This window comes from Diceros bicornis, chromosome 35 (assembly GCF_020826845.1).
Source record: "Diceros bicornis minor isolate mBicDic1 chromosome 35, mDicBic1.mat.cur, whole genome shotgun sequence".
Taxonomy (NCBI): Eukaryota; Metazoa; Chordata; class Mammalia; order Perissodactyla; family Rhinocerotidae; genus Diceros; species Diceros bicornis.
Window position 1 is genome coordinate 29,034,352 of NC_080774.1, and position 27,408 is coordinate 29,061,759.

At 37.5% G+C, this 27,408-nt stretch overlaps 1 protein-coding gene across 3 annotated transcripts in view; it reads right to left on the reverse strand.

Moving 5' to 3' along the window:
* SPECC1L (sperm antigen with calponin homology and coiled-coil domains 1 like) overlaps nucleotides 1–27,408 on the reverse strand; it is a 155,901-nt gene that overhangs the window by 27,758 nt on the left and 100,735 nt on the right. For 2 of the 3 annotated variants that reach the window (XM_058531967.1, XM_058531966.1), the window contains one exon: nucleotides 25,226–25,328. In XM_058531967.1, coding sequence (XP_058387950.1) covers nucleotides 25,226–25,328 — 103 coding nt within the window. Of the gene's footprint in view, nucleotides 1–5,641; nucleotides 5,706–25,225; nucleotides 25,329–27,408 lie in introns of all 3 variants that reach the window. The other variant, XM_058531968.1, reaches the window with a different exon arrangement.

A 27,408-nucleotide genomic window follows, 5' to 3' on the forward strand; every position in this document is an offset into this window, starting at 1 on the left:
AGAAAGTGGGTATAGAGTGAACACACATCAAAATAATAAAGGCCATATACAACAAACTCACAAATAACATCATAGCTAATGGTGAAAAGCTGAAGACTTTTCCTCTAAGATTAGGAACAAGACAAGGATGCTCACTCTCACCACTCTTATTCAACATAGTGTTGAAAGTCCTAGCCAGAGCAATCAGACAAGAAAATAAATAAATAAAAGACATCCAAATTGGAAAGGAAGAAGTGAAACTGTCACTACTTGCAGATGACATCATACTATATACGGAAAACCCTAAAGACTCCACCAAAAAACCATTAGAACTAATAAATGAATTCAGTGAAATTGCAGGATACAAAACAAATATACAGAAATCAGCTGCATTTCTATATAATAACAACGAATTACCAGAAAGAGAAATTAAGAAAACAATCCCATTCACAATTACATTGAAAAGAAAATACCTAGGAATAAATTTAACAATAAAGGTGAAAGACCCGTCTACTGAAAACTATATGACACTGATGAAAGAAATTAATGATGACACAAAGAAATGAAAACATATACCGTGCATATGGATTGGAAGAATTAATATTGTCAGAATGTCCGAACGACCCAAAGCAATCTACAGAGTCAATGCAATTCCTATTAAAAGACCAATGGCATTTTTCACAGAACTGGAACAACTAATCCTAAAATCTGTATGGAACCACAAAAAACCCTGAATAGTCAAAGCAATCTTGAGAAAGAAGAACAAAGCTGGAGATATCACACTCCCTGATTTTGAACTATACTACAAAACTATAGTAATCAAAACAGTATGGCGATGGCAAAAGAAAAGACACAGATCAATAGAATAGAATAAAAAGCCCAGAAATAAACCCACACCTATGTGGTCAATTAATTTATAACAGAGGAGACAAGAATATATAATGGGGAAAAGACAGTCTCTTCAATAAATGGTGTTGGGAAAACTGGACAGATATATGCAAAAGAATGAAACTGGACTAGTTTCTTATACCATAGACAAAAATAAACTCAAAATGGATTAAAGACTTAAATGTAAGACCTGAAACCACAAAACTCCTAGAATAAAATGTAGATAGTAAACTCTTTTTGATCTTAGCAATATATTTTTGAATCTGTCTCCTCAGGCAAGGGCAACAAAAGCAAAAATAAACAAATGGGACTACATCAAACTAAAAAGCTTTTGCACAGCAAAGTTAACCATCAACAAAACAAAAAGGCAATCTACTGAATAGAATAATATATTTGCAAATGATATATCTGATAAGGGGTTAATATCCAAAGTATATAAAAAACTCATACAACTCAATACCAACCAACCAAACAATCCAATTAAAAAATGGGCAGAGGATCTGAATAGATATTTTTCCAAAGATAAGAGATGGCCAATAGATATGAAAAGATGGCTCAACATCAATAATCATCAGGGAAATACAAATCACCACAATGAGATGTCACTTCACAACTGTTGGAATGGCTATTATCAAAAAGACAACAAATAACAAGTGTTGGCAAGGATGTGGAAAAAAGGGAACCCTTGTGCACTGTTGATGGGAATATAAATTGGTACAACCACTACAGAAAACAGTATGGAAGTTCCTCAAAAAATTAAAAATAGAACCATCATACAATCCAGCAATACCACTTCTGGGTATTTATCTGAAGAAAACAAAAACACTGGGGCCAGCCTGGTGGTGTAGTGGTTAAGTTCGCACGCTCTGCTTCGGCAGCCTGGGGATCACAGGTTCGGATCCCGGGCGTGCACCCATGCACCACTTGTTAGGCCATGTTGTGGCAGGCATCCCACATATTTAAAAAAAAAAAAAAAAATGGAGAAAGATGGGCACGGATGGTAGCTCAGGGCCAATCTTCCTCAGAAAAAAGAGGAGGATTGGCAATGGATGTTGGCTCAGCCTAATCTTTCTCAAAAAATAAAAAAACAGTAATTTGAAAATATATACGCACCCCCATGTTCACAGCATTATTTACAATAGCCAAGATATGGAAAGAACCTAAGCATCTATCAACAGATGAACAGATAAAGAAGATGTGGTATACAAGGGAATATTACTCAGCCATAAAAAAAAAAGAATGAAATCCTCCTATTTGTGACAGCATGGATGGATCTAGAAGGTATTATGCCACGTGAAATAAGCTAGACAGAGAAAGAATACCATACGATTTCACTTACATGTGGAATCTAAAAACAAACCAAATGAACAAACAAAAAAAAACACAGACAGACTCATAGATACAGAGAACAAACCAGCAGTTGCCAGAGGCAGTCGGAGTCAGGAAGGGCCAAAGAGGTGAAGAGGATAAGAAGTACAAACTTTCAGTCATAAAATAAATGAATCATGGAGATGTAATGTCCAGCAGAGGGAATATAGTCAACAATATTGTAATAACTTTGTATGGTGACAAATGGTTACTAGTCTTATCAGGGTGATCATTTTGTAATGTAAATAAATGTCAAATCACTGTGTTGTACACCTGAAACTAATACAATATTGTATGTCAACTATACTTCAATAAAAACAAAATCAGTCTAGGCGCCGGCCTGGTGGCGCAAGCGGTTAAGTGCGCACGCTCCACTAAGGCGACCCAGGGTTCGCCGGTTCGGATCCCGGGCGTGCACAGACGCACCACTTGGCAAGCCATGCTGTGGCAGCATCCCATATAAAGTAGAGGAAGATGGGCATGGATGTTAGCCCAGGGCCAGTCTTCCTCAGCAAAAAGAGGAGGATTGGCGGGGCCGGCCCGGTGGCGCAAGCGGTTAAGTGCGCGCGCTCCGCTGCGGCGGCCCGGGCTTCGTTGGTTCGGATCCCGGGCATGCACCGATGCACTGCTTGGTAAGCCATGCTGTGGCGGCGTCCCATATAAAGTGGAGGAAGATGGGCACCGATGTTAGCCCAGGGCCGTCTTCCTCAGCAAAAAAAAAAGAGGAGGATTGGCGGATGTTAGCTCAGGGCTGATCTCCTCACAAAAAAAAAAAAAAAAGAGGAGGATTGGCAGATGTTAGCTCAGGGCTGATCTTCCTCACAAAAAAAATATATATATATCAGTCTCGATCTTAAAAATAAATAAAATAAAATAAAGACCAGAGTACAGATCTGAAAATAGAATGAAATGGAGAAACAAAAACAATAAATAAAATAAAAAACCAGTTCATTGAGAAGATAAATTTGATAAATTTTTAGCGAGATTAATCAGGAAAAAAGAGAGAATACACAAATTGCAATATCAGGAATGAGAGCAGAGACAACACTTCAGACTCTACAAATATCTAAGAGATAATAAATGAGTATTATGAACAAGTTTATGCCAATAAATTCAATAACTCAGGTGAAATGGACAGATTCCCTGAAAGACACAAACAAAGCTCACTCAAGAAGTATCTATATAGGGCCGGCCCCATGGCTTAGCGGTTAAGTGCACGTGCTCTGCTGCTGGTGACCCGGGTTCGGATCCCGGGCACGCACCGACGCACTGCTTCTCCGGCCATGCTGAGGCCGCGTCCCACATACAGCAACTAGAAGGAAGTGCAGCTATGACATACAACTATCTACTGGGGCTTTGGGGGAAAAAATAAATAAAAATTAAAAAAAAAAAAGAGGAAGTATCTATATAAAAAATTGGATTTGTAGTTACAAACTTTTCCACAAAAAAAACTCCAGGCCCAGACGGCTTCACTGGAGAATTCTACCAAATGTTTAAGGAAGAAATAATACCAATTGTACATTACCTTTTCCAGAAAACTAAAGAAGAGAATTCTTACCAACTCATCCCACGAGGTCATTACTCTGATACCAAATCCTGGTAAAGACATTATAAACTGGGGCTGGCCCAATGGCACAGTAGTTAAGTTCACAAACTCTGCTTCAGCTGCCCAGGGTTCGCGGGTTCAGATCCCAGGCATGGACCTACACACTGCTTGTCATGCCATGCTGTGGCAGCATCCCACATATAAAAAAAAAAAAAGAGGAGGATTGGCACAGATGTTAGCTCAGGGCCAATCTTCTTCACCATAAAAAAAAAAAGACATTATAAACAAAGAAAACTGTAGAACAATATTCCTCATAAACATAGATGCAAAAATTCGAAACAAAATTTTAGCAAACTGAATCCAACAATACAGAAAAAGGATAATACATCATAACCAAGTGGAGTTTGTCCCAGGAATGCAAGGTTGGTTTAACATTCAAAAATAAATTATTTAAACAAACAAAAAATCAAAGAAGAAATCACAAGGAAAATTAGAAAATAATTAGAAACAAAATGCAAATTAAAACACAACATAACAAAACTTATGGGACAGAGCAAAAGCAATGTTAAGTGGGAAATTTATAGCTATAAACTCTCACACATTAAGAAATAAGAAAGATCTCAAGTCAACAAACTAACTTTATATCTTAAGGAGCTAGAAAAAGAACAAATTAAACCCAAAGCTAGCAGAAGGAATGAAATAATAAAGATTAGGGCAGAGATAAAGAAAATAGAGAATAGAAAAACATTACAGAAAAATCAATGAAACCACAAGTTGGTTCTTTGAAAAGGTCAACAAAATTGACAAACTTCTAGCTAGACAAACTAAGAAAAAGAGAGAGAACACTCAAATTACTAAAGTCAGAAATGAAAGTGAAGACATGACTACTGATTCTACAAAAATGAAATGGATTATGAGAGAGCACTATAAACAACTGTCTGCCAACAAACTGGATAACCTAGATGAACTGGACAAATTCCTAGAAAAACAAAACCTAACAAGACTGAATTATGAAGAAATAGAAAATCTCAGTAGATCTTTACCTAGTAAACAGATTGAATCTGTAATCAAAAAACCTCCTGACAAAGAAAAGCCTTGGACCTGATGGCTTCACTGGTGAATTCTACCAAACATTTAAAGAAGAAACAACACCAATCCTTCTCACACTTTTTCCAAAAAGCAAAGAGAAGCAAACACCCCTTAACTCATTCTATGAAGCCAATATTACCCTGATACCAAAGTCAGACAAAGACACAACAAGAAAACAAAACTAGAGAAAAATATCCCTTATGAATACTGATGCAAAACTCCTCAACAAAATACTAGCAAACCAAATTCAGCAGCATATTAAAAGGATCATTCACCATGACCAAGTAGGATTTATTCTTGGAATGCAAGGATGGTTCAACATATGAAAATCAATTAATGTGTAATATACCACATTAACAGAATGAAGGAAAAAAACCACATGATTATCTCAATTGATGCAGAAAAAGCAGCTGATAAAATGCTAACACCCTTTCATGATAAAAACACTCAACAAACTAGGAACACAAGGAAACTACCTCAATGTAATAAAAGCCATATAAGAAAACCCCCCAGCAAACATCATACTCAATGGTGAAAGACTGAAAGCTTTTCCTCTAAGATCAGGAACAAGTGAAGGATGTCCACTTTCACCACTTCTATTCAAAATAGTACTGGAAGTTCTAGCTAGAACAATTAGGCAAAAAAGAGAAATAAAAGACATTCAAAATGGAAAGGAAGAAGTAAAATGATCTCTGTAGATGATATGATCTTATATGTAAAAAACCCTAAAAATTCCATGAAAAAACTGTTAAAGCTAAGAAATTAACTCACCAAAGTAGCAGGATACAAAGTCAAATAAAATCAGTTGCTTTTCTATACACTAACAATGAACGATCTGAAAAGGAAATTACAAAATTCCATTTACAATAGCATCAAAAAACCCCCAAAAACTCAGGAATCAACTTAACCCAGGAGGGGAAAGATTTGTACAATAAAAAATACAAAACATGCTGAAAGAAATTAAAGAAGACATAAATAAACGGAAAGACATCCCATGTTCATGGATTGGAAGACTCAATATTGTTAATGTTAATATTGCCCAAAGCAATCTACAGATTCAACTCAATCTAACTATCAAAATCCCAATTACATTTTTTGTACAAATAGAAAAACTCATCCTAAAATTCATAGGGAATCTCAAGGGACCCCAAATAGCCAAAACAATCTTGAAAAAGAACAAAGCTGGAGGACTCACACTTTCTAATTTCAAATCTTACTACATAGCTACAGTAATCAAAACAGTGTGGTACTGGTACAGGGAGAGAATGGAATAGAATAGAGAGACTGGAAATAAATGATGAGGTGATTTATTTATAAATAAATAAATGTAAATAGTTTTTGACAAGGGTGCCAAGACTATTCGATGGAGAAAGGACAGTCTTTTCAACAAAATGGTGTTGGGAAAACTGGATATGCACATGCAGAAGAATGAAGTTGGCCCCTTACCTTACACCACATTCAAAAATTAACTCAAAATGGATCAAGGACCTAAATGTAAGACCTAAAATTATAACACTTCTGAGAAGAAAACACAGGGCAAAAGTTGTAACATTGGCCTTAAACGACACACTAGAACAGATGGACCTAGTAGATATATACAGAGCATTCCATCCAAAAACCAAAGAATACACGTTCTTTTCAAATGCACATGGAACATTCTCCAGGATTGATCACATATTAGGCCACAAAACAAGTCTCCATAAATTTAAGAAGACTGAAATAATACCAAGCATCTTTTCTGACCACAACGGTATGAAACTAGAAATCAACCATAGGAAGAAAATCAGAAAAGCCACAAATACATGGAGATTAAACAAAATGCTACTGCACAACGACTGGGTTAACGAAGAAATCAAAGAAGAAACCAAAAAAAACCTAGAGACAAATGAAAATGAAAATACGACATGCTAGAATTTATGGGATACAGCAAAAGCGGTTCTAAGAGGGAAGTTTATAGCGATATAGGCCTATCTGAACAAACAAGAAAAATCTCAAATAAACAATCTAACAATGCACCTAAAGGAACTGGAAAAAGAAGAACAAACAAAGCCCAAAATCAGTAGAAGAAGGGAAATAATAAAAATCAGAGCAGAAATAAATGAAATAGAGACCAAAAAAACAATAGAAAAAATTAATAAAACCAAGAGCTGCTTCTTTGAAAAGATCAACAAAATTGACAAACCTTTCACCAAGAAAAAAAGAGAGAAGGCACAAATAAGTAAAATCAGAAATGAAAGAGGAGAGGTTACAACAGACACCTCAGAAATACAAAAGATTATAAGAGAATACTATGAAAAGCTATATGCCAACCAATTCGACAATCCAGAAGAAATGGATAAATTCTTAGAATCATACAACCTTCCAAAACTGAATCAAGAAGAAGTAGAGAATTTGAATAGACCAATCAACAGTAAGGAGATCGAAACAGTAATCACAAACCTCCCCAAAAATAAAAGTCCAGGACCAGACGGCTTCCCTGGTGAATTCTACCAAACATTCAAAGAAGACTTAATACCTATCCTTCTCAAACTCTTCCAAAAAATTGAGGAGGGGGGGAAGCTCCCTAACTCATTCCACGAAGCCAACATTACCCTGATACCAAAACCAGACAAGGACAACACAAAAAAAGAAAATTACAGGCCAATATCACTGATGAACATCGATGCAAAAATCCTCAACAGAATACTAGCAAATCGCATACAACAATACGTTAAAAAGATTATACACCATGATCAAGTGGGATTTATTCCAGGTATGCAGGGATGGTTTAACATTCGCAAATCAATCAACGTAATACACCACATTAATAAAATGAAGAATAAAAATCACATGATCATCTCAATAGATGCAGAGAAAGCATTTGACAAGATACAGCATCCATTTATGATAAAAACTCTGAATAAAATGGGTATAGAAGGAAAGTACCTCAACATAATAAAGACCATATATGACAAACCCACAGCTAATATCATCCTCAATGGTGAAAAACTGAAAGCTATCCCTCTAAGAACGGAAACAGACAAGGATGCCCACTGTCACCACTCCTATTTAACACAGTACAGGAAGTCCTAGCCAGAGCAATCAGGCAAGAGAAAGAAATAAAAGGGATCCAAATTGGAAAGGAAGAAGTGAAACTGTCACTATTTGCAGATGACATGATTTTATATATAGAAAACCCTAAAGAATCCACCAAAAAACTTTTAGAAGTAATAAACGAATACGGTAAAGTTGCAGGATACAAAATCAACATACAAAAATCAGTTGCATTTCTGTACACTAACAACGAAGTAGCAGAAAGAGAAATTAAGAATACCATCCCATTTATAATTGCAACAAAAAGAATAAAATACCTAGGAATAAACTTAACCAAAGAGGTGAAAGATCTGTACACCAAAAACTATAAAACATTTCTGAAAGAAACTGAAGACGACACAAAGAAATGGAAAGATATTCCGTGCTCTTGGATTGGAAGAATTAACATAGTTAAGATGTCCATACTTCCTAAAGCCATCTATAGATTCAATGCAATCCCTATCAAAGTTCCAACAACATTTTTCACAGAAATAGAGCAAAGAATCCTAAAATTTATATGGAACAACAAAAGACCCCGAATAGCTAAAGGAATCCTGAGAAAAAAGAACAAAGCTGGAGGTATCAGACTCCCTGATTTCAAAATATACTACAAAGCTATAGTAACCAAAACAGCATGGTACTGGCACAAAAACAGACACACAGATCAATGGAATAGAATCGAAAGCCCAGAAATAAACCCACACATGTATGGACAGCTAATCTTTGACAAAGGAGCCAAGAACATACAATGGGGAAAAGAAAGTCTCTTCAACAAATGGTGTTGGGAAAACTGGATAGCCACATGCAAAAAAATCAAAGTAGACCCTTACCTTACACCATACACAGAAATTAACTCCAAATGGATTAAAGACTTGAATGCAAGACCCGAAACCATGAAACTTCTAGAACAAAACATAGGCAGTATGCTCTTCGACATCGGTCTTAGCAACATATTTTCAAGCACCATGTCTGACCAGGCAAGAGAAACAACAGAAAAAATAAACAAATGGGACTACATCAAACTAAAAAGCTTCTGCACAGCAAAGGAAACCATCAACAAAACGAAAAGACAATCTAACAATGAGGAGAAGATATTTGCAAACTATACATCTGATAAGGGGTTAATCTCCAAAATATATAAAGAACCCATACACCTCAACAACAAAAAAACTAACAACCCAATTAAAAAACAGGCAAAAGACCTGAACAGACATTTCAAAGAAGATATACAGATGGCCAACAGACACCTGAAAAGATGTTCAAAATCACTAACTATCAGGGAAATGCAAATCAAAACTACAATGAGATATCACCTCACGCCCATCAAAATGGCTATAATTAACAAGATAGGAAACAACACGTGTTGGAGAGGATGTGGAGAGAAGGGAACTCTCATACACTGCTGGTGGGAGTGCAAACTGGTGCAGCCACTATGGAAAACAGTATGGAGATTCCTCAAAAAATCAAGGATAGAACTACCATATGATCCAGCTATTCCACTGTTGGGTATTTATCCAAAGAACTTGAAAACACCAATTTGTAAAGGTATATGCACCCCTGTGTTCACTGCAGCGTTATTCACAATAGACAAGACTTGGAAGCAACCTAAGTGCCCATCAGGGGACGAATGGATAAAGAAGATGTGGTATATATACACAATGGAATACTACTCAGCCATAAGAAATGATGAAATCCAGCCATTTGTGACAACATGGATGGACATTGAGGGTATAATGCAAAGTGAAATAAGTCAGAGGGAGAAGGTCAAATACCGTATGATTTCCTTCATTAAGTAGTAGATAATAACAATAATAAACAAACACATAGGGACAGAGATTGGATTGGTGGTTACCAGAGGGGAAGGGGGGAGGGAGGAGGGCGAAAGGGATAATTCGGTACATGTGTGTGGTGATGGGTTGTAATTAGTATTTGGGTGGTGAACATTATGTAATCTATGCAGAAATAGAAGTATAATGATGTACACCTGAAATTTTTACAATGTTATAAACCAATGTTACTGCAATAAACAAAAAATTAAAAAAAAAAAGTTGTACAACATTAGATTTGTCAATGATTTCTTGGGTATGACACCAAAGGCACAAGCAATAAACAAACAAAAAAAATAAGACAAACTGCACTTTATAAGGGCAACTCACAGAATGGGAGAAAATAATTGCAAATCATATATCTGATAAGGGATTAACATCCAGAATATATAGAGAACTCCCACAACTTAACAAAAAATCATACGACCCTATTCAAAAACCCTAGGCAAAGGACTTGAATTGACATTTCTCCAAAGAAGATGTACCAATGGCCACTCGCACATGAACAGATGCTCAACATCACTAATTACTAGGGAAATGCAAATCAAAACTACAATGAGATACCACTGAACTGCACACTTAAAAATGGTTAAGATGGTAAATTTTGTTACGCGTATTTTACCACAATAAAAAGATTTTTAAAAATAAATAAATGAATGCAATTCTCCACATTAACAAATCAAAAAAGAAAAACCATATTATCATCTCAACAGATACAGAAAAAGCATTTGACAAAATCCGGCATCTCTTCCTGATAAAAACTCTCAGCAATCTAGGAATAGCAGGGAACTTTCTCAGCCTGATCAAAGGCATTGACAAAACCTAGAGCTAACATTATGCTTAATGGTAAAAGACTGAATGCTTTCCCTCTAAGATAGGGGTCAGAAAACTATGGCCCTCCTGCCTATTTTGATTGAAACACAGCCATGCCTATTCATTTATGTATTATCTATGGTAAATTTAGAGGTACAATGGCAGAGTCAAACAGCTGCAATAGAGACTTACGACCCACAAAGTCTAAAATATTTACTGTTTGGTCTATTAAGAAAAAAATTTGCTGACCCCTGACCTAAAATCAGAAACAAGACAGGATATCCACTCCCATCACTTCTATTCAACATTGTATTGGAGCTTCCAGCCAGTACAGTAAGTCAAGAAAAAGGAATAAAAGTGATCTAGATTGTAAAGGAAGAATTAAAACTATCTTTAGTTATAGATGACAAAATTGTCTATGTAGAAAATGACAAAATTCATATTTTTTCCATTTTTTCTAAGTACTAGCTACCCAGTACTTATAACCCAGAAAGCCTCCCTTGACCCTCCTAAAAGTAACCACTATTCTGAGTAACCACTACTGTAACCACCACTACATCATAATAGATTCATCCTGCCACTTTGGGGGCTTCAATTAAACTGAATCACACAGTTTGTGCTCTCATATCTGGCCGCTTCTTCTCAATATTATGTGTGTGAGATTCATCCATGTTGCAACAGTTTGTTCTTTTTTGTTTCAATACAGTACTCTATATATCACAATTTATCTATCCATTTACCTCTTGATGAATATTTGAGTTGTCTCCAGTTTTCACTCTTATCAAGACTGTAAACAATCTCATACATGTCTTTTGGTGAACACATGTATGCATTTCTGTTGGGTATAAACCTGGGAATAAAACTGCTTGCTCCTGTGACATGTGAACATTCAGCTTCAGCACATACTTCCAAACAGTTTTCCAAAGTGCTCAAACACTTTAAAATTCCATCGGCAATGTCTACTGGCCATGGGATGTCCTTTTTTTATGAAGTGCCTGTGAATTCTTTTTTTTTTTATTTCTTGCTGAGGAAGATTAGCCCTGAGCTAACATCTGTTGCCAATCTTCCTTTTTTTTTGCTTGAGGAAGGTCAGCCCTGAGCTAACCTCTGTACCAATCTTCCTCCACTTTATATGTGGGTTGCCGCCACAGCATAGCCAACGAATGGTGTATGTCCGCGCCGGGGATCTGAACCCGCAAACCTGGGCCACCAAAGTGGAACACGCTGAACCCAACCACAATGTCATGGGGCCAGCCCCTGAAGTCTTCTTATTCGGTAGTATAAGTCCTCCAACTTTGTTTTCCAAGACTGCCTGGGCTATCTAACCATGTGGATTTCCATGAAAATGTTTTAATCACCTTGTCAATTCCCATTAAAAAAAAGAAAAAGAGAAGAAAATCCTGCTGGTATTCTGATTAGGATTACATTTACTTTATACATTATCTGCTCTTCCAATCAATGAACTTGGCATACCATGCCATTTACTTAGGTCTTCTTTAATTTCTTACAATTATATTTCGTATTTTTCTCTGTTCTGTACATCTTGCATTAGATTTATTCTATGTTCTTGATTTTTAAATGATAATAAAAATTAGATCTTTAAAATTTTTTTCAGGGGCCAGCCCCATGGCATAGTGGTTAAGTGTGCGCGCTCCGCTGCTGGCAGCCGGGGTTTGGATCTCGGGCGCGCACCAACGCACCGCTTGTCAGGCCATGCTGTGGCGGCGTCCCATATAAAGTGGAGGAAGATAGGCACAGATGTTAGCCCACGGCCACTCTTCCTCAGCAAAAAAGAGGAGGATTGGCATGGATGTTAGCTCAGGACTGCTCTTCCTCACCAAAAAAAAAAAAAATTTCAATTATTTGTTATTAATTTTAATATTTTATTTGCAGCTTTGTTAGGATTTCCTACGTGATAATTATATCTGTGAATAAAGAGTTTTATTTCTTTCTTTCCAATCATTACACTTTTTATTTCTCTTTCTGCCTTATTGGCCTGGCTAGGACTTTCAATACAACGTTGAAGAGAAGTGGTGAGAGCAGACAGTCTTGTTGCTTTCCTCATCTCCGGAAGAAAATTTTCAATGTTACCATTAAGCTTGATGTCTACTATAGATTTTTTCTTGATAACCTTTATCAGAGTAAAGAAAGTTCCTTCTCTTCCTAGTTTGTTACAAATTTTTTCCTTTCTTTAAAAATAATGAACAGTTCTGAATTTTATCAAAAGCTTTTCCTGCATCTGTTGAGATTAGATCATATTTATCCTTTCATTTTGAGAACTTCCTCTGAAGATTTTAATTCTTTGAAATTATTTGAGACTTGCTACAAGGCTCAGCATATGGCCAATTTTGATAAACATTCTGTGGCCAAGTGAAAGAAATGTGCAATCTGCAGTGTCTGGTGCAGTATCTTATAGCTGTCAGGACAAATTGGTTAATAGTGGTTACTCAAATCTTCTACAGCTCTACTAAAATTTTCTGTTTGCTTCTTTAATTAGTTACTGAGAAAGGTCTGTTAAAATCTCCAAATATGACTGAGGGCCTGTCTATTTCTCTTTCAGTTTTGTCAGTTTTCGCTTCATGTTCATTGGGGTATGTTATTAGACACATGCAAATTCAGGATGTCCTGCAAGTGCCTGTGAAGTCTTCTTATTGGGCAGTGTAGGTCTTCCAATTGTGCTTCCTGAGACTGCCTGGACTATTGTAGTTATTTTGATTCTTTCATCAAAATGAAATGCCCCCTATATCCTTAGTAATATTTCTTTCTGTGACATGTACCTTGTCTGAAATTAGTATAGCTCTCCCAGTTTTTGGTTAGTGTTTGTACAGTATACCTTTTTCCATTCTTTTATCTTTAGTCTTTCCATTTAATGTGTGTTCTTTGTATGCAAAACATGGTCGACTTTGTTGTTTATAATCTGAAAATCTTTATCATTTAACTGGAATATTCAGTCTATTTACATATAATGCAATTATAATATTTTGGGTTTAAATTTACTACTGTATTTTTTATTTTTTTTGTGAGGAAGATCAGCCCTGAGCTAACATCCATGCTAATCCTCCTCTTTTTGCTGATGAAGACCGGCTCTGAGCTAACATCTGTTGCCAATCCTCCTCCTTTTTTCTCCCCAAAGCCCCAGTAGATAGCTGTATGTCATTGTTGCACATCCTTCTAGTTGCTATATGTGGGATGGGGCCTCAGCATGGCCAGAGAAGCAGTGCGTCAGTGCGCGCCCAGGATCCAAACCCGGGCCGCCAGTAGCGGAGCGTGCGCACTTAACCGCTAAGCCACGGGGCCGGCCCTTACTACTGTATTTTTAATGCTTTGTTCCTTTTCTCTCCTTTCCTGTCTTCTTTTGGATTAATCAAGTATTTACTATTATTCCACTTCCCCTCTCTATTAGCCTCTTAATTTTCCATTTTTTATTACCGTTTTAGTTGTTACCAATCTATAATTTTAAAATTTCTAGCAGCCACATAAAAAAAGACATACAGGGGCCAGCCCAGTGGCATAGCAGCTAAGTTCGTGCACTCCGCTTCAGCGGCCCAGGGTTCGAAGGTTTGGATCCCAGGCGTGGACATACACACCGCTCATCAAGCCATCCTGTGGCAGCGTCCCACATAAAGTAGAGGAAGATGGGCACGGATGTTAGCCCAGGGCCAATCTTCCTCAGCAAAAAAGAGGAGAATTGGCAATAGATGTTAGCTCAGGGCTAATCGTCCTCAAAAAAAAAAAAAAAAGATATATAACATTAATATATTTTATTTAACCTAATATATTAAAATGTGATCATTTCAATACATATCAATATTTTTAAATGGGATATTTTACATTCTTTTTTTCCATCTTCAAAATCTGGTGTGTATTTTATGATTAGAGCACATCTCAATTCAGACTAGCCAAATTTTAAGTGCTCAATAATCACATGTGGCCAAGACAGTGCAGCCCTAGAGATTTATATAGCATGTGACCCTTAACTTATTAATATACACCATAAATTAAGAATTTTATAACTTTCTGGACAATCAAGGACCTTACAACGTGTTAATTACATTTACTGCCCCACCAACCTCTTGAGACATTTTATCTTATATTTTTAACCTAAGTATATCTTTAAACAGGACGTTTTTATTATACTGCACACATAGTCAATATTCATTTATATTTACCCATATACTTATTCTTTCCATTTCTTTTTATTCCTTCCTGCAATTTTGTTTCCCTATGGGATCATTTTCTTTCTGCTGGAAGAATTTCTTTTTCTTTCAGAGTGGGCCTGCTGGTGACAAATTCTGATTTTGTTGACTTACTGAGAAGTCAGCTGCCAATCTCATCACTACTCCTCTGAATCTAGTATCTTTTTTCTCTCTTTTATGATTTTTCCTCACTGACTTGGACTTTTAGCAGTTTTACTGTGACACTATCCTTCCCTCTCCGAGGACTCCAATTACATATGTGTTAAACCTTCTATTGTGTTTCATGTGTTTACTATGGTCTTATGCATTTTTCATCCTTTCATCTTCTAGGGCTTCATTATGGACATTTTTAACGATCAATCCTCCAATTCACAAATCTTTATTGTGTCTAGTGTGCTGTTAAACACATGTATTTGAGTTTCTAATTTCAGCTATTGTCTTTTTTTGTTCTAAAATTTCCATTTGATTCTATTTTATAGATTCCAATTCTCTGGTAAAATTCTCTCTCTTCATCTACTTTTTTTTTTTGGTTTTTTGCTTCATCTATTTTCTTGAACACATTAATCAGCTATTCCAAAGGCCTAAGAGTTCCAATATTTGGATCACCTGAAGTTCTTTCCTATTACTTGTTATTTCTCTTGATTTTCAGTCATTTGATCATGTTCACTGGCATGCCTGGTATTTCTGATCCAATGTAAGACACTGTGTTTCAGAGTGTAAAGGGCTGGATGATGTCATCTCCCTCCAGAGAGGTTTTATGTTTCTTCTGGAGCATACCTAGAGTAAGGGCTGATCACCTTGGTCCAATCAGTGAAAGTTTTGAAGCTGAATTTCAAGCTGATCTCTTCCAGCCAACCTTTATTTGTAAGGCATAGTTCTTTTGAGGTCTCAACTGAAATCCTGGGCTGTTTGCCAAGGTCATTCCTCTTTGGCTGGCCTTGATCTCTAATTTTTGTCTCCCTAGTACTACGAGAACAAAAACTGTGCTTAAGTTTTTATCCTCTTGGGAGCAGCTTTCTGCTGAATTTCTCTAAATCTACCTCCACACATTTTAGGATGTGACACATACCCTGAGAGCAAAAGCTAAGTCACTTGAGTTCAGTACTCTGAGACTGGCTTTTCCCTGGGACTGAAGACCCTCAAATCTTGGCTGCCTTAGGAGCTCTGAATTCAGATTTTAGCCTCCCAGCCTAGGGACTCTGAAACAAGCTCTGGACCACTGCTTTCTGTTTGGTCTCTGCCCCATGCCAGGAGCTGACAAAGGCTACAGGGGTTTAAGAGAGCAGGAGTAAATACGAGGCTCAACTCAATGCGTTTTCTTTCTCTCTGCACTGTTGGCTCCTGCCAAATTTGTCCTGGCCACCTTAGTTAGCCCCCAGTGCCTTCAAAGCTATTTTTATTTATTTATTTTTTTGTATTTTAAACAACTTTTATAGTAGTTCTCAGCAGAGTTTGGTCTGATATTCTATCATAACCATAAACAGAAGTCCATATTGACTTTTAATTACTGATGTGTAAATACTGATGCTGACTAGTCCACAAGCTTCCTGAGAACAGGAGCTACCTTTTTATATCCTGATTTCTGCTTAACACCCAGCATACTATCTGGCACAGAGCTTGGTATGTATTTGATAAGTTAATTTTTATATTAGGAAAAATTGCTAGAATGGAAGTAAAGCATAGCACATAAAACCATCACTCCTAAATCATTCAAGTGCATCAATTCTTCTGATTCCACTAATCTCCGCTAAGAAATGTACAATCTTTTCTTCTTCGGCCCAACCACTAATGAGGAAATCCTTCAATAAAACTGCATTCTTAATGCTTATTTGAGATTAAATTACCTCAGGCAGTACTAAAAGCTTTTGTTCATTTATTAAAATATTTTGTAGTAGATTAAGTGTTTTCATTATCCTTTGGACTAACTAATCCATTTCTAGGTCTGGCATTTTATCAGAAAACAATGAGATTTTTCATCCAAAGTAAAGCTCTCTTAAATTAACCTTTAGAGGCTCCTTGATTATATTCAGTTAGGTTGTTCCAGAACAAGAAAACAATGGTACAACAGAAGCTATTAAATATAAAATTTAGAACCAAAGAAAAGTTTACTGAAAGTATAAATTATTTTCTCTTTTACCTCGTTACTCTTGTATTACCAATCTTGTATTGTCAATCTCTAAAGAAACAGCAAAAAGAACTGAAAGTAGTTGCCTCTGGGAAGGAGAAATTACAGAGATGATGGAATAGGGCAGCAGATCATCACTTCTCTCTATAAGCACTTAAGAATTATTCAAGTTAACTGCATATTTAAATTAAATTTAAATTTAAAAACATAATTGTATACAAACTGAGGCACTGATTTTTAAAAAAAAGGGCTGAGTTAATCCTTAAGGCAATAGTACCCAAGGTTGTTTACGTAATGCCATGGACTCATGATATAGACGTGAGGTAGTCATTTATCCTTATTGGGGGTTTCAGTCCCACATTTGTAAAGCTGACAATAAATCAGAACTTCAAGGTCCTTTCAACAATAACATTCTAGTATTCTAAAACCCCAATGAACAATAAGTGACAGAGCACAATTTAAAAGAGAAAAATGTATTTGTTAGATAAAAGGCAAATCACAAGGGTTTGTTTTATAATGGAGGGTTAATGAAATTACAGTGATTAGTACAATTATTTTAGGATGACTCTTAAGAGAGTCAAAGTAAGATGATACGGGTATTAGGGAATCTATCTCCGTTGATTAGACAGCTCCGACGACATAAAGCATGCATGGCCCCGGCAGTAATGATGCATGCGGGGCTTGAGAAAGCAGTATGTGCTTAGTGTCACGTAACAGCTCCTGCTCTAGTGAGCTAGTCAAGTGTCACAACCCACCCCCCCTGCAGACTGAGAGTAGTCAGAGACCAAACGACTGGTCCCAAACTGCTGGTTCCAAAGGATGAGTATGCTCATTCGTATTTACAGCTAGATAAGGAAACGGCTCTGGCACTTCTTATATGGCTCTTGACAAATTAAGAGTTCTATCAGATACATCTTTCAGTTTAAAAAGATTATGCATTTCAGACTATTCAATTTTACCTCACAGACCCTGAAATAAAAGACCCAGGAACTTATCTACTTTTAAACATCAAGAACAGATCTCTGTCTCATAGGAAAATGAAAGCCAAACAAAAAAAAGCCATCCATATACATCATTACAGAAGTGTCCGTAGAAAGTAAGTAAGTAAGGAGGAAATTGGGTTTGTAGCACAAGACTGTCTAGCATACCAAAACTTTTCTTTACGGATATTAACTATAATGTTTTGCATTATATTTCCTCCCGAATTGTAAGTACCCAGTAAATGAAAAAAATTTTAATTATTTACTGAAGTTCCTAAGTAACTGATTTGTGTATATTTTTTTAACCTAACACAATTTACCTTAAAATCATAGAATCAGAGAATTTACGTAGGAAGGAACCAAGAGACATTAGTCAAATGATTGATGTAATGCTTGAATTATCTCAATCAACTTGATTATTTCTTTTTTTTTTTTTGAGGCAGATTGGCCCTGAGCTAACATCTATTGCCAATCTTCCTCCTTTTTTCCTTTTCTCCCCCAAAGCCCCAGTAGATAGTTGTATGTCATAGCTGTGCATCCTTCTAGTTGTTCTATGTGGGACGCCACCTTAGCATGGCTTGATGGGCAGCGCATAGGTCTGTGCCCAGGATCCGAACCAGCAAACCCTGGGCTGCCGAAGCGGAGTGCGCAAACTTAACTGCTAAGCCACCAAGCCAGCCCTGACTATTTAATTATTTAATCAACTTGATGCTTGGCAAAGTTCCATAATCAAGGGGAGGTACTTTATAATTATCTAAAATTACTCAATTTAAGTGGCAGTCTAGGAAAATTTAAAGCTTATGTTACAAGACGACATCCAATAACATAGAAGAAAATAATTTAAAAATCTATTAAACGTGTAGCATAAGCCATGAAATGTACATGACTGCCTTAGTTAATCCTCCATTTTATAGAGGAGGAAACTGAGGCTCAGAGAGGCTAAGTAATTTGCATAAGGGCACACATTAAGAGTTGACATTCAAACCTTATCTAACACTCAAGTCCAAGGTCTTAATTACTACTCTCTATGATTCTCAGTATGGTCTATGAATCATCTGCAGTGCTTGTAAAAATGCAGATTTTAGCGGGGCCGGCCAGGTGGCATAGTGGTTAAGTTCGTGCGCTCCGCAGGTTCGGATCCCAAGAGCAGACCTACGCACCGCTTATCAAAGCCATGCTGTGGCAGCGACCCACATAAAATAGAGGAAGATGGGCACGGATGTTAGCTCAGGGCCAAGCTTCCTCAGCAAAAAGAGGAGGATTGGCAGTGGATGTTAGCTCGAGGCTAATCTTCCCCACCAAAAAAAAAAAAGCAGCAGATTTTAGGGTCTCACTTTATACCTCTTGAACTACAAATCTTTAGGGGTGGTTCTCAGGAATCTGCACTTTTTCTACAATCTTCACAAGTTTTCACATACAAGTTTGAGAACCACTGTACTAAAAGTGAACCTCCAATGTATTCCATTATATTCAATATACAGGTTCTGACAGTTACTCAGCTCTGCCATGTGCTGAGCCTTATGCTAGACGCTGAGGAGGCAAAGATAGGCCCTTTTAAGGAGCTACAGTCTAGAAAGGAAGACAGATACACAAACTGACAACTTCAATACCCTTATGATATATCCTTTGTAATTTGCGAACACAGGGAAAATGAAATACAGATGCAAAGACCCCCAAAGAATATGCTCTGAAACACAGAAAATGTTCTGTTCTGGACTGAGGTCCAGTCAAGGAAGAACTGTGCTCCATGGGCTCTGTAAGGAGCAGGGGGAGGGGCATGTCTCGGGATGAACCCTTGCAGGGATGAACCCTTGCAGGGATGGGGCAGGGACAAAAACAATTTTGCATAGACGCTAACTTCTTAGCTGAGTGAGCAGAGACTCCCCACATGGAAGGGGTGGAGTGAGAGGACGGTGGGCATTCGGGGCCAAGGTTAGAATGGGGATTTCATTCCTCCTCAAGAATGAGGAGGAGTCAATAAGGCTACATAGGGGCCAGATGAATCATAAGGGGTCTTGCTCCCCTTGGACTTTGACCGAATGGCAAAGGGGAAGCAGCTTAAAGAGAAATAAGCAGATCACAATTTCAAGTCATTTCGGCAACAGAGTAGAAGATGGACAGGAAGATAATTACTTATGTCTATGCAAAAACTTATACACAACGTTCATAGCAGCATTATATCTAACAGCCAAAACAACCCGAATGTCCATCAACAGATGAATGGATAACAAAATGTGGTGTATATATCTATACAACGGAATGTTATTTGGTCATAAAAAGGAGAGTTCATTGATAAAACGGATGAACTTTGAAAATATTATGCTAAATGAAAGAAGCCAGTCACAAAGAGCCACATATTATGTGATTCCATTTATGTGAAGCGTCCACCATTGGCAAATCTTTAGAGATAGAAAGTAGATTAGTGGATGCCTACAGCAAATGGGGAGTGACTGCTAATGGGTAAAGGATTTCTTTTTGGATTGATGAAAATATTCTAAAATTGATTGTGATGATGGTTGTACAATTCTGTAAATACACTAAAAACCACTAAAATGTACATTTTAAATGGGTGAATTATAACTTATGTGAAGCATATCTCAAAAAATGCTCTAAAGAAAAAAAATTAGGTGGTTGTACAATATTAATTTATGCTTGAGATTTCAGTCCTAGATTAAACTCGTAGCCACCAGCACAGATGTTCTTGCCACTAAGCAAAGCTGAGAGCATCAGTTTTATACCTGCTTTCAGGTCTGGAGTATCCAAGTCTTTCAGGCTGGAGTTTTGTGTCTGGCTTCTTTCACTTCGCACAATATTTTCAAGGTTCATCCATGTTGTAGCATGTATCAAAGTTTCTAATCTATGAACAAGGAATGTCTTTCCATTTACTTAGATTTTCTTTCAGCAGTGTTTTGTAGTTTTCCACGTACAAGCCTTGTGCCCCCTGTGCTAAATTTATTTCTACGTATTTCATTCTTTTTGATGCTATTATAAATGGAAGTGTTGTCTTAATTTTATTTTTAGTGTTTTCTTTGCTAGTATATACAAATGCAAGTGATTTTTAAATTGACCTTGTATCCTGCAACTTGGCTGAATTTATTAGTTCTAACAGTTTTTATGTGAATTCTTTAAGGTATCAATCATGTCATGTGCAAACAGAAATAGTTTTACTTCTTCCTTTTCAATACCTTTTATGTCTTTCTCTTGCCCAAGTGCCCTCTCTAGAACTTCAAATTAAAATGTTGAATTTAAGTGGTGAGAGTGAACATCCTTTCTTGTTCCTGATCTTAGGGCAAAAGCATCCAGTCTTTTACAATTAAGTATGATGTTAGTTGTGGGTTTTTCACAGATGCCCTTTAACAGGTTGAGAAAGTTCCCTTCTATTCCTAGTTTCTTAAGTGTTTTTACCATGAATGGGTTTTGAATTGTGCCAAATCTGCATCTACTGAGATGACTTTGTGGTTTTTTTCTCTTTATTCTATTGATATGGTGTATTACACTGATTAAGTTTCATATGTTGAGCCAACTTTGCATTCCTGGAATAAATCCCACTTGGTCATGGTGTATAATTCTTTTTATTTGCTGCTGGATTCCTTTTGTCAGTATTTTGTTGAGGATTTTTGCATAAGGAATATTGGTCTGTACTTTTCTTTACCTGTGACGTCTTTTTTTGACTTTGTTATCAGGATAATTTTAGCCTCACAGAATGAGTTAGGAAGTGTTCTCTCTTCTATTTTTGGAAGACTTTGAGAAAGACTAGTGTTAACTCTTCTTTTAAATGCTTGGTAGAATTCACCAGTGAAGCCATCTGGTCCTGGGCTTTTTCTTTGTTGGAAGTTTGTGATTACTAACTCAATCTCTTTAGTCGTTATAAGTCTATGCAGATTTTCTTTCTTCTTCTTTTTTTTTTTCCTCTTTTTCTCCCCAAAAGCCCCAGTAGACAGTTGTATGCCATAGCTGCACATCCTTCTAGTTGCTGTATGTGGGACGCCGCCTCAGCATGGCCGGAGAAGCGGTGCGTCGGTGTGCGTCCGGGACCCGAACCTGGGCCGCCAGTAGCGGAGCATGCGCACTTAACCGCTAAGCCACGGGGCGGCCCCTCTTTCTTCTTGAGTCAATTTTGATAGTTTGTGTATTTCTAGGAATTTGTCCATTTCATATAGGTCATCCAATTTGTCGGCATACGACTGTTCATAGCATTCCTTTTTAATCCTTTTTATTTCTGTAAGATTAGTAATGTCTCCTCTTTTATTCCTGATTTTAGTAATTTTAGTCTTCTCTTTTTTTTCCTTTATCAATCAGCTAAAGGTTTGTCAATTTGTTGATCTTTTCCAAGAACCAACTTTTGGTTTCATTTGATCTTCTCTACTATTTTTCTATTTCTTTTATTTCTGCTCTAAATTTTATTATTTTCTTCCTTCTGGTTGCTTTGGGTTTAGTTTGCTCTTCTTTTTTTACTTTCTTAAGGTGGAAGGTCGGGTTACTGATTTGAGATCTTTTCCTTCTTTTTAAAGGTAGGTGTTTACAGCTATAAATTTCCCTCTGAAAACTGCTTTCAATACTTCTCGGGCCGGCCCCGTGGCTTAGCGGTTAAGTGCGCGCGTTCCGCTGCTGGTGGCCCAGGTTCCATCCTGGGCGCACACCAACGCACCGCTTCTCCGGCCATGCTGAGGCCACGTCCCACATACAGCAACTAGAAGGATGTGCAGCTATGACCTACAACTATCTGCTGGGGCTTTGAGGGAAAAAATAAATAAATAAATAAATAAAAAATACTTCCCGTAAGTTTTGGTATGTTGTGCATTTTCCTTCTGTTATTAATTTCTAATTTCATTCCATTGTGATCAGAAAAGATACTCTGTATAATTTCAATCTTTTCAAATTTATTGAGACTGGTTTTATGATTCACTATATAGCCTATCCTAGAATATTCTATGTGCAACTGAGAAGAATGTGTATTCTGCTGTTGTTGGGTAGAGTGTTCCATAGACGTCCTACAGGTCTAGTTAGTATTTAGTTCATACATATAGTATATAGTTCAAGTCTTGTACGTCCTTGCTGATTTTCTACCTGGTTGTATCCCAATCCTTTACTTTTTTTTTCTGCTAAGTAATTTTTTTTATTGTGGTAAAATATACATAAATTTTGTCATTTTAACCATATTTAAGTGTACAGCTCAGTGGCATTAAGTACATTCACATTGTTGTACAACCATCACCACCATCCATCTCCAGAACTTTTTTCATCTTGCATAATTGAAACTCTGTACTCTTCCCCCTGCCCCCCAGTACGCCCTGCCCCAGCCCTTGGCAACCGCCACTCTACTTTCTGTCTCTATAAATCTGACTACTCATATAAGCAGGCTCAAAAAATATTTGTCCTTTTGTATATGGCTTGTTTCATTTAGCATAATGTCTTTAAGGTTCACCCACATTGCAGCATATGTTAGAATTTCTTTCCTTTTTAAGGCTGAATAATATTCTACTGTATGGGTACACCACATTCTGTTTACCCATCCATCTGTCAATGGACACCTGTGTTGCCTTCACCTTTCGGCTATTGTGACCAGTGCTGCCATGAACACAGGTGTACAGATATCTGATCAAGTCCATGTTTTTAATTACTCTGGGTAGATATATACACGAGAGGCGAATTGCTGTGGATCATATGGTAAGTCTATGTTTAATTTTCTGAATAACCACCACACTTTTTCCCACAGTGGTAGCATCATTTTATATTCCCATCACCAGTGAACAACGGTTCCAATTTCTTCACATCCTTGCCAACACTAGTAGTCTCCTTTTTATCAAACGGAAGCTAGAGACATGTAGACACTTAGTAAATCCTCACTGACTATTTATTTGACTTTCTAAGAACTGAAAGTCCATTGCAATACAGTTGGCTCTTTTATCCTAAATGAGTTGAGGATTACTGCCTGAAATTATGTACAAATTTGTCCAAAAGGGATTTATTTATGGCAGATCTTCTTAATTTGTTCCTCCACTACTTCATTATCTCTTATACCCAAAAATTGTTGGGAAATGTTGCAGGTAGTTCTTTTATGTCATTTTGGTGAGATGAGGGCTGACGTGATGAGACCAAGAATACAGAACTCTAATTCCTTTCTCATGTTGTACTTCAGTGCAATTGCACCAAAATATGAAATGGCAATCGAGAACGGTGGCTGCAGGCTAGGAAGAGTCTCTGTACCTAAAATCATCTGTGAGGATGCTGGGAATCTAAATTGTACTTTTTAGCTTTTTTTTTTTTTTAATTTTTATTTATTTTTTTTCCCCCAAAGCCCCAGTAGATAGTTGTATGTCATAGTTGCACATCCTTCTAGTTGCTCTATGTGGGACGCGGCCTCATCATGGCCGGAGAAGCGGTGCGTCGGTGCCCGCCCGGGATCCAAACCCGGGCCGCCAGCAGCGGAGCGCGTGCACTTAACTGCTAAGCCATGGGGCTGGCCCTACTTTTTAGCTTTCTAATGGAAATAGTTTAGAGGTTTCCATTTTGAGTAGAATTAGGACTACTTCTCCAAATGTCATATTTAACAGCATTTAAAATAAAACCGGAATAAAATATTGAAAGAAAAAAAGAGAGAGAGAGAAACCAACAGAAAGACAACAGACGGGCGGAAAGGGCAGGCTATTAAAACAGTCAAGACGTGAAATGATGAGGGCACACAGACAGCACAGTGGGAAGGGGGAATACTATGAAAAACAACTTAGCCAAAAGAAAACTTTAAACATGATAATTAAAATATTAATTTAAAGTAAAATAAATATATTTTCAGTCTTGGTCCAGATGAGACCTCAACAAAAGCATTTAACTAGGATTTAAATAAGAAACTGCTATAATAGCTGAATAAAAGTATTGCAGGGGCCGGCTGGTGGTGTAGCAGTTAAGTTCATGTGCTCCGCTGCAGTGGCCCAGGGTTTGCAGGTTCGGATCCTGGCCACAGAACAGAGTACCGCCTGTCAAGCCATGCTGTGGTGGCATCCCAAATAGAGTAGAGGAAGATGGGCATGGATGCTAGCTCAGGGCCCATCTTCCTCAGCAAAGAGAGGAAGATTCGGATTCGCAACGGATGTTAGCTCAAGGCTAAGCTTCGTCACACACACACACAAAAGTATTGCAAACATTAGCTACTCTAGAAAGGTAAGAAACTTATTCCATTCAAGTGACACTCAGCCAAGTTTAGAGTAGACTTTGAATGTGTTGAATGTGTTTCTGAAGTTCAGTATAGGATTCAACATTTCTGACGTGAGATACGTAGCAAGCTATGACACTCCAACATTTGGTTTGGCAATTGCTCACGTGGGACAAAGGAACCACACGGTTACCTGATAGCCTTCTGTTTTCTTCTGACACCACTTCAGCAAGGCATTCCTTTTTGATCCTCCATATTCTCTTGCCAATGCTGAGAGAGGATCCTTCCTTTCTTCCCTGATAAGCGAAAATAAGGAACCCAACGTTGAAATATTTTTTATTTGAGCACCATTATAAACCAGAAATCCAACAAACAGAAGAAAACAGTGTTGGTTTGCATTATTGAACAAGATAAATGCACACACTAAGGCACCCAGTGGCAAGATGTATCTTTTCATTCCTTTGATTTTACCTACCAACTTTTACAGGGTCCCCACTGATCCACGATTATCAGGGGTTTCTGCTACCTGGAGGGAGAGACTCTACTCATTATCCTCACGGAAACTGGCAAAGATTCAGTACAGCATGCATTCACAATTAATGGAATACATTCCAGGATACTCAGAAGGGGGGAAAACAACCTGATACTGGCAGCATCTGAAAGTTGTTATGGCTGCCTTTCATTCAATACCTTACCGTTCCATAATCTTTATGCTTTGGTTTTATTTTACTCATTTTTGTTTCCAACCTTTTATATCCTCAATCATTTCATCTTTTAAAAAAACAATCACTTACTGTAAATATAAACGACAAGGCTATGCAAGGTGCAGTTATAACGCATAGTTTCTGCCTTCAAGGTGCTTAAAACTGGGGGAAGCAGATCAGACAAAAGATGGCAATAAACATTTAAAACATCCATAAAATGTCTCAAATGTGTTTACTGCTATGTTGTACACTCTTAATTGACTGTAGGTAACTAGAATTTTACCTTGCATAGAAAATGGGATTTTTCTGTAAACACACACACATTCAATACCTCCTCCTTATGGAGCACCACTGTGCTAGGTAATGTGCAAGTGCTGGGCAATGGACAGTGAACAACACAGGGCTCTGCCCCCTCAGGGAACTTCAGAGTTTCCTGTAGGATGGAAATACTGTAGAAGCTTAGAAAAAAAAACAATGGCTATATCTAACTCATTTCTTAAAATTATATGGGATACTTTAGGGCACTGCCAATTGCCTTGAGGCAGAATAAATATCCTGCCCCAGACCAGACACTGAATCAAAAAAAATTTTGTGATCACTCTCCGGATGAAGCAGGGGAGGCATACAACCCTTCTTAATCAGTTACCACGTTCTTCCTTCCAGTAGCTACAGTAAACCGGAACACTAAGGATTACCTGGAGACAGAGAGAATGCTCTGTAAAATAACCTGCCCCTCGACAAGCAGCAGACTCTTAAAAGCTTGGTCTGTTTTTCAGTGATTACTTTATAAGTAAAGTGGAGACTCTAGCCCAGTAAATGTCCTAGAGGTTATTATGTCACAAGTGGCTTGGCATTCTTCAGCACATTGATTTTGTCTGTATTCACCCTTCAAAGCATGCTATGAAATCGAAGAGTACACATTCAGAACTGAAGCCTTTCCAATTGAGAGGTGCACTCAAATAACACCAATTTTTATTTACCTTAGAACCAAAAGCAAAATACAAAAATATTTCAACATGCATTAGATTGCTGCCTTGAAGAAATATACTTTTATGTTCGTGTGCCAGCCCACTAGATTCCTGCTTTGGTTTAAAGGGTTCAAACAAATTTGTTATAACACCACCGAACACAGGAAAAGAGAATGAAGATAAAGTTAAGATATGTGAATGAATGCAAAAAAGCAAGCCAAAAAATCTCTATCATGCTCAAAATAAAAATTACTACAATTATTGTATGTGAAAGGTTTACCCTGGCTCACACCAGGTCCGTTTTGTTATTGAAACAGCTTAAAAAGCATCAAAGAAGAGTAAACTCTATGGACACAATGAGAAGCTGCAGAAAAGAGCCCCCTAGAGCTGGAGGGTCATCTCATTTGTAACTTCTTCATTGTAAGATGAGGAAACTAAGGCCAGGAGATGCCTTGTTGAAGATGATAGCTTCTAAGTAGGGGAGACAGGAAGAGTGGGTGCCCTTCCCACAGGCACACGCAGGTAGCCTATCGCCTAGGACACAAAGACAGGCGCGGACAGTGCTCTCCCCTGCACCAGCCAGGGCAGAGCTTGAGCTACCCTCATCACTGCACCCCCAACTTGTTCCAATGGCGCACTGCTTATGGGACCACTATTCTAAGAGCTTGGTCCCCTAGAGGCAGGGCTTTAAAAGTAAGTACAGT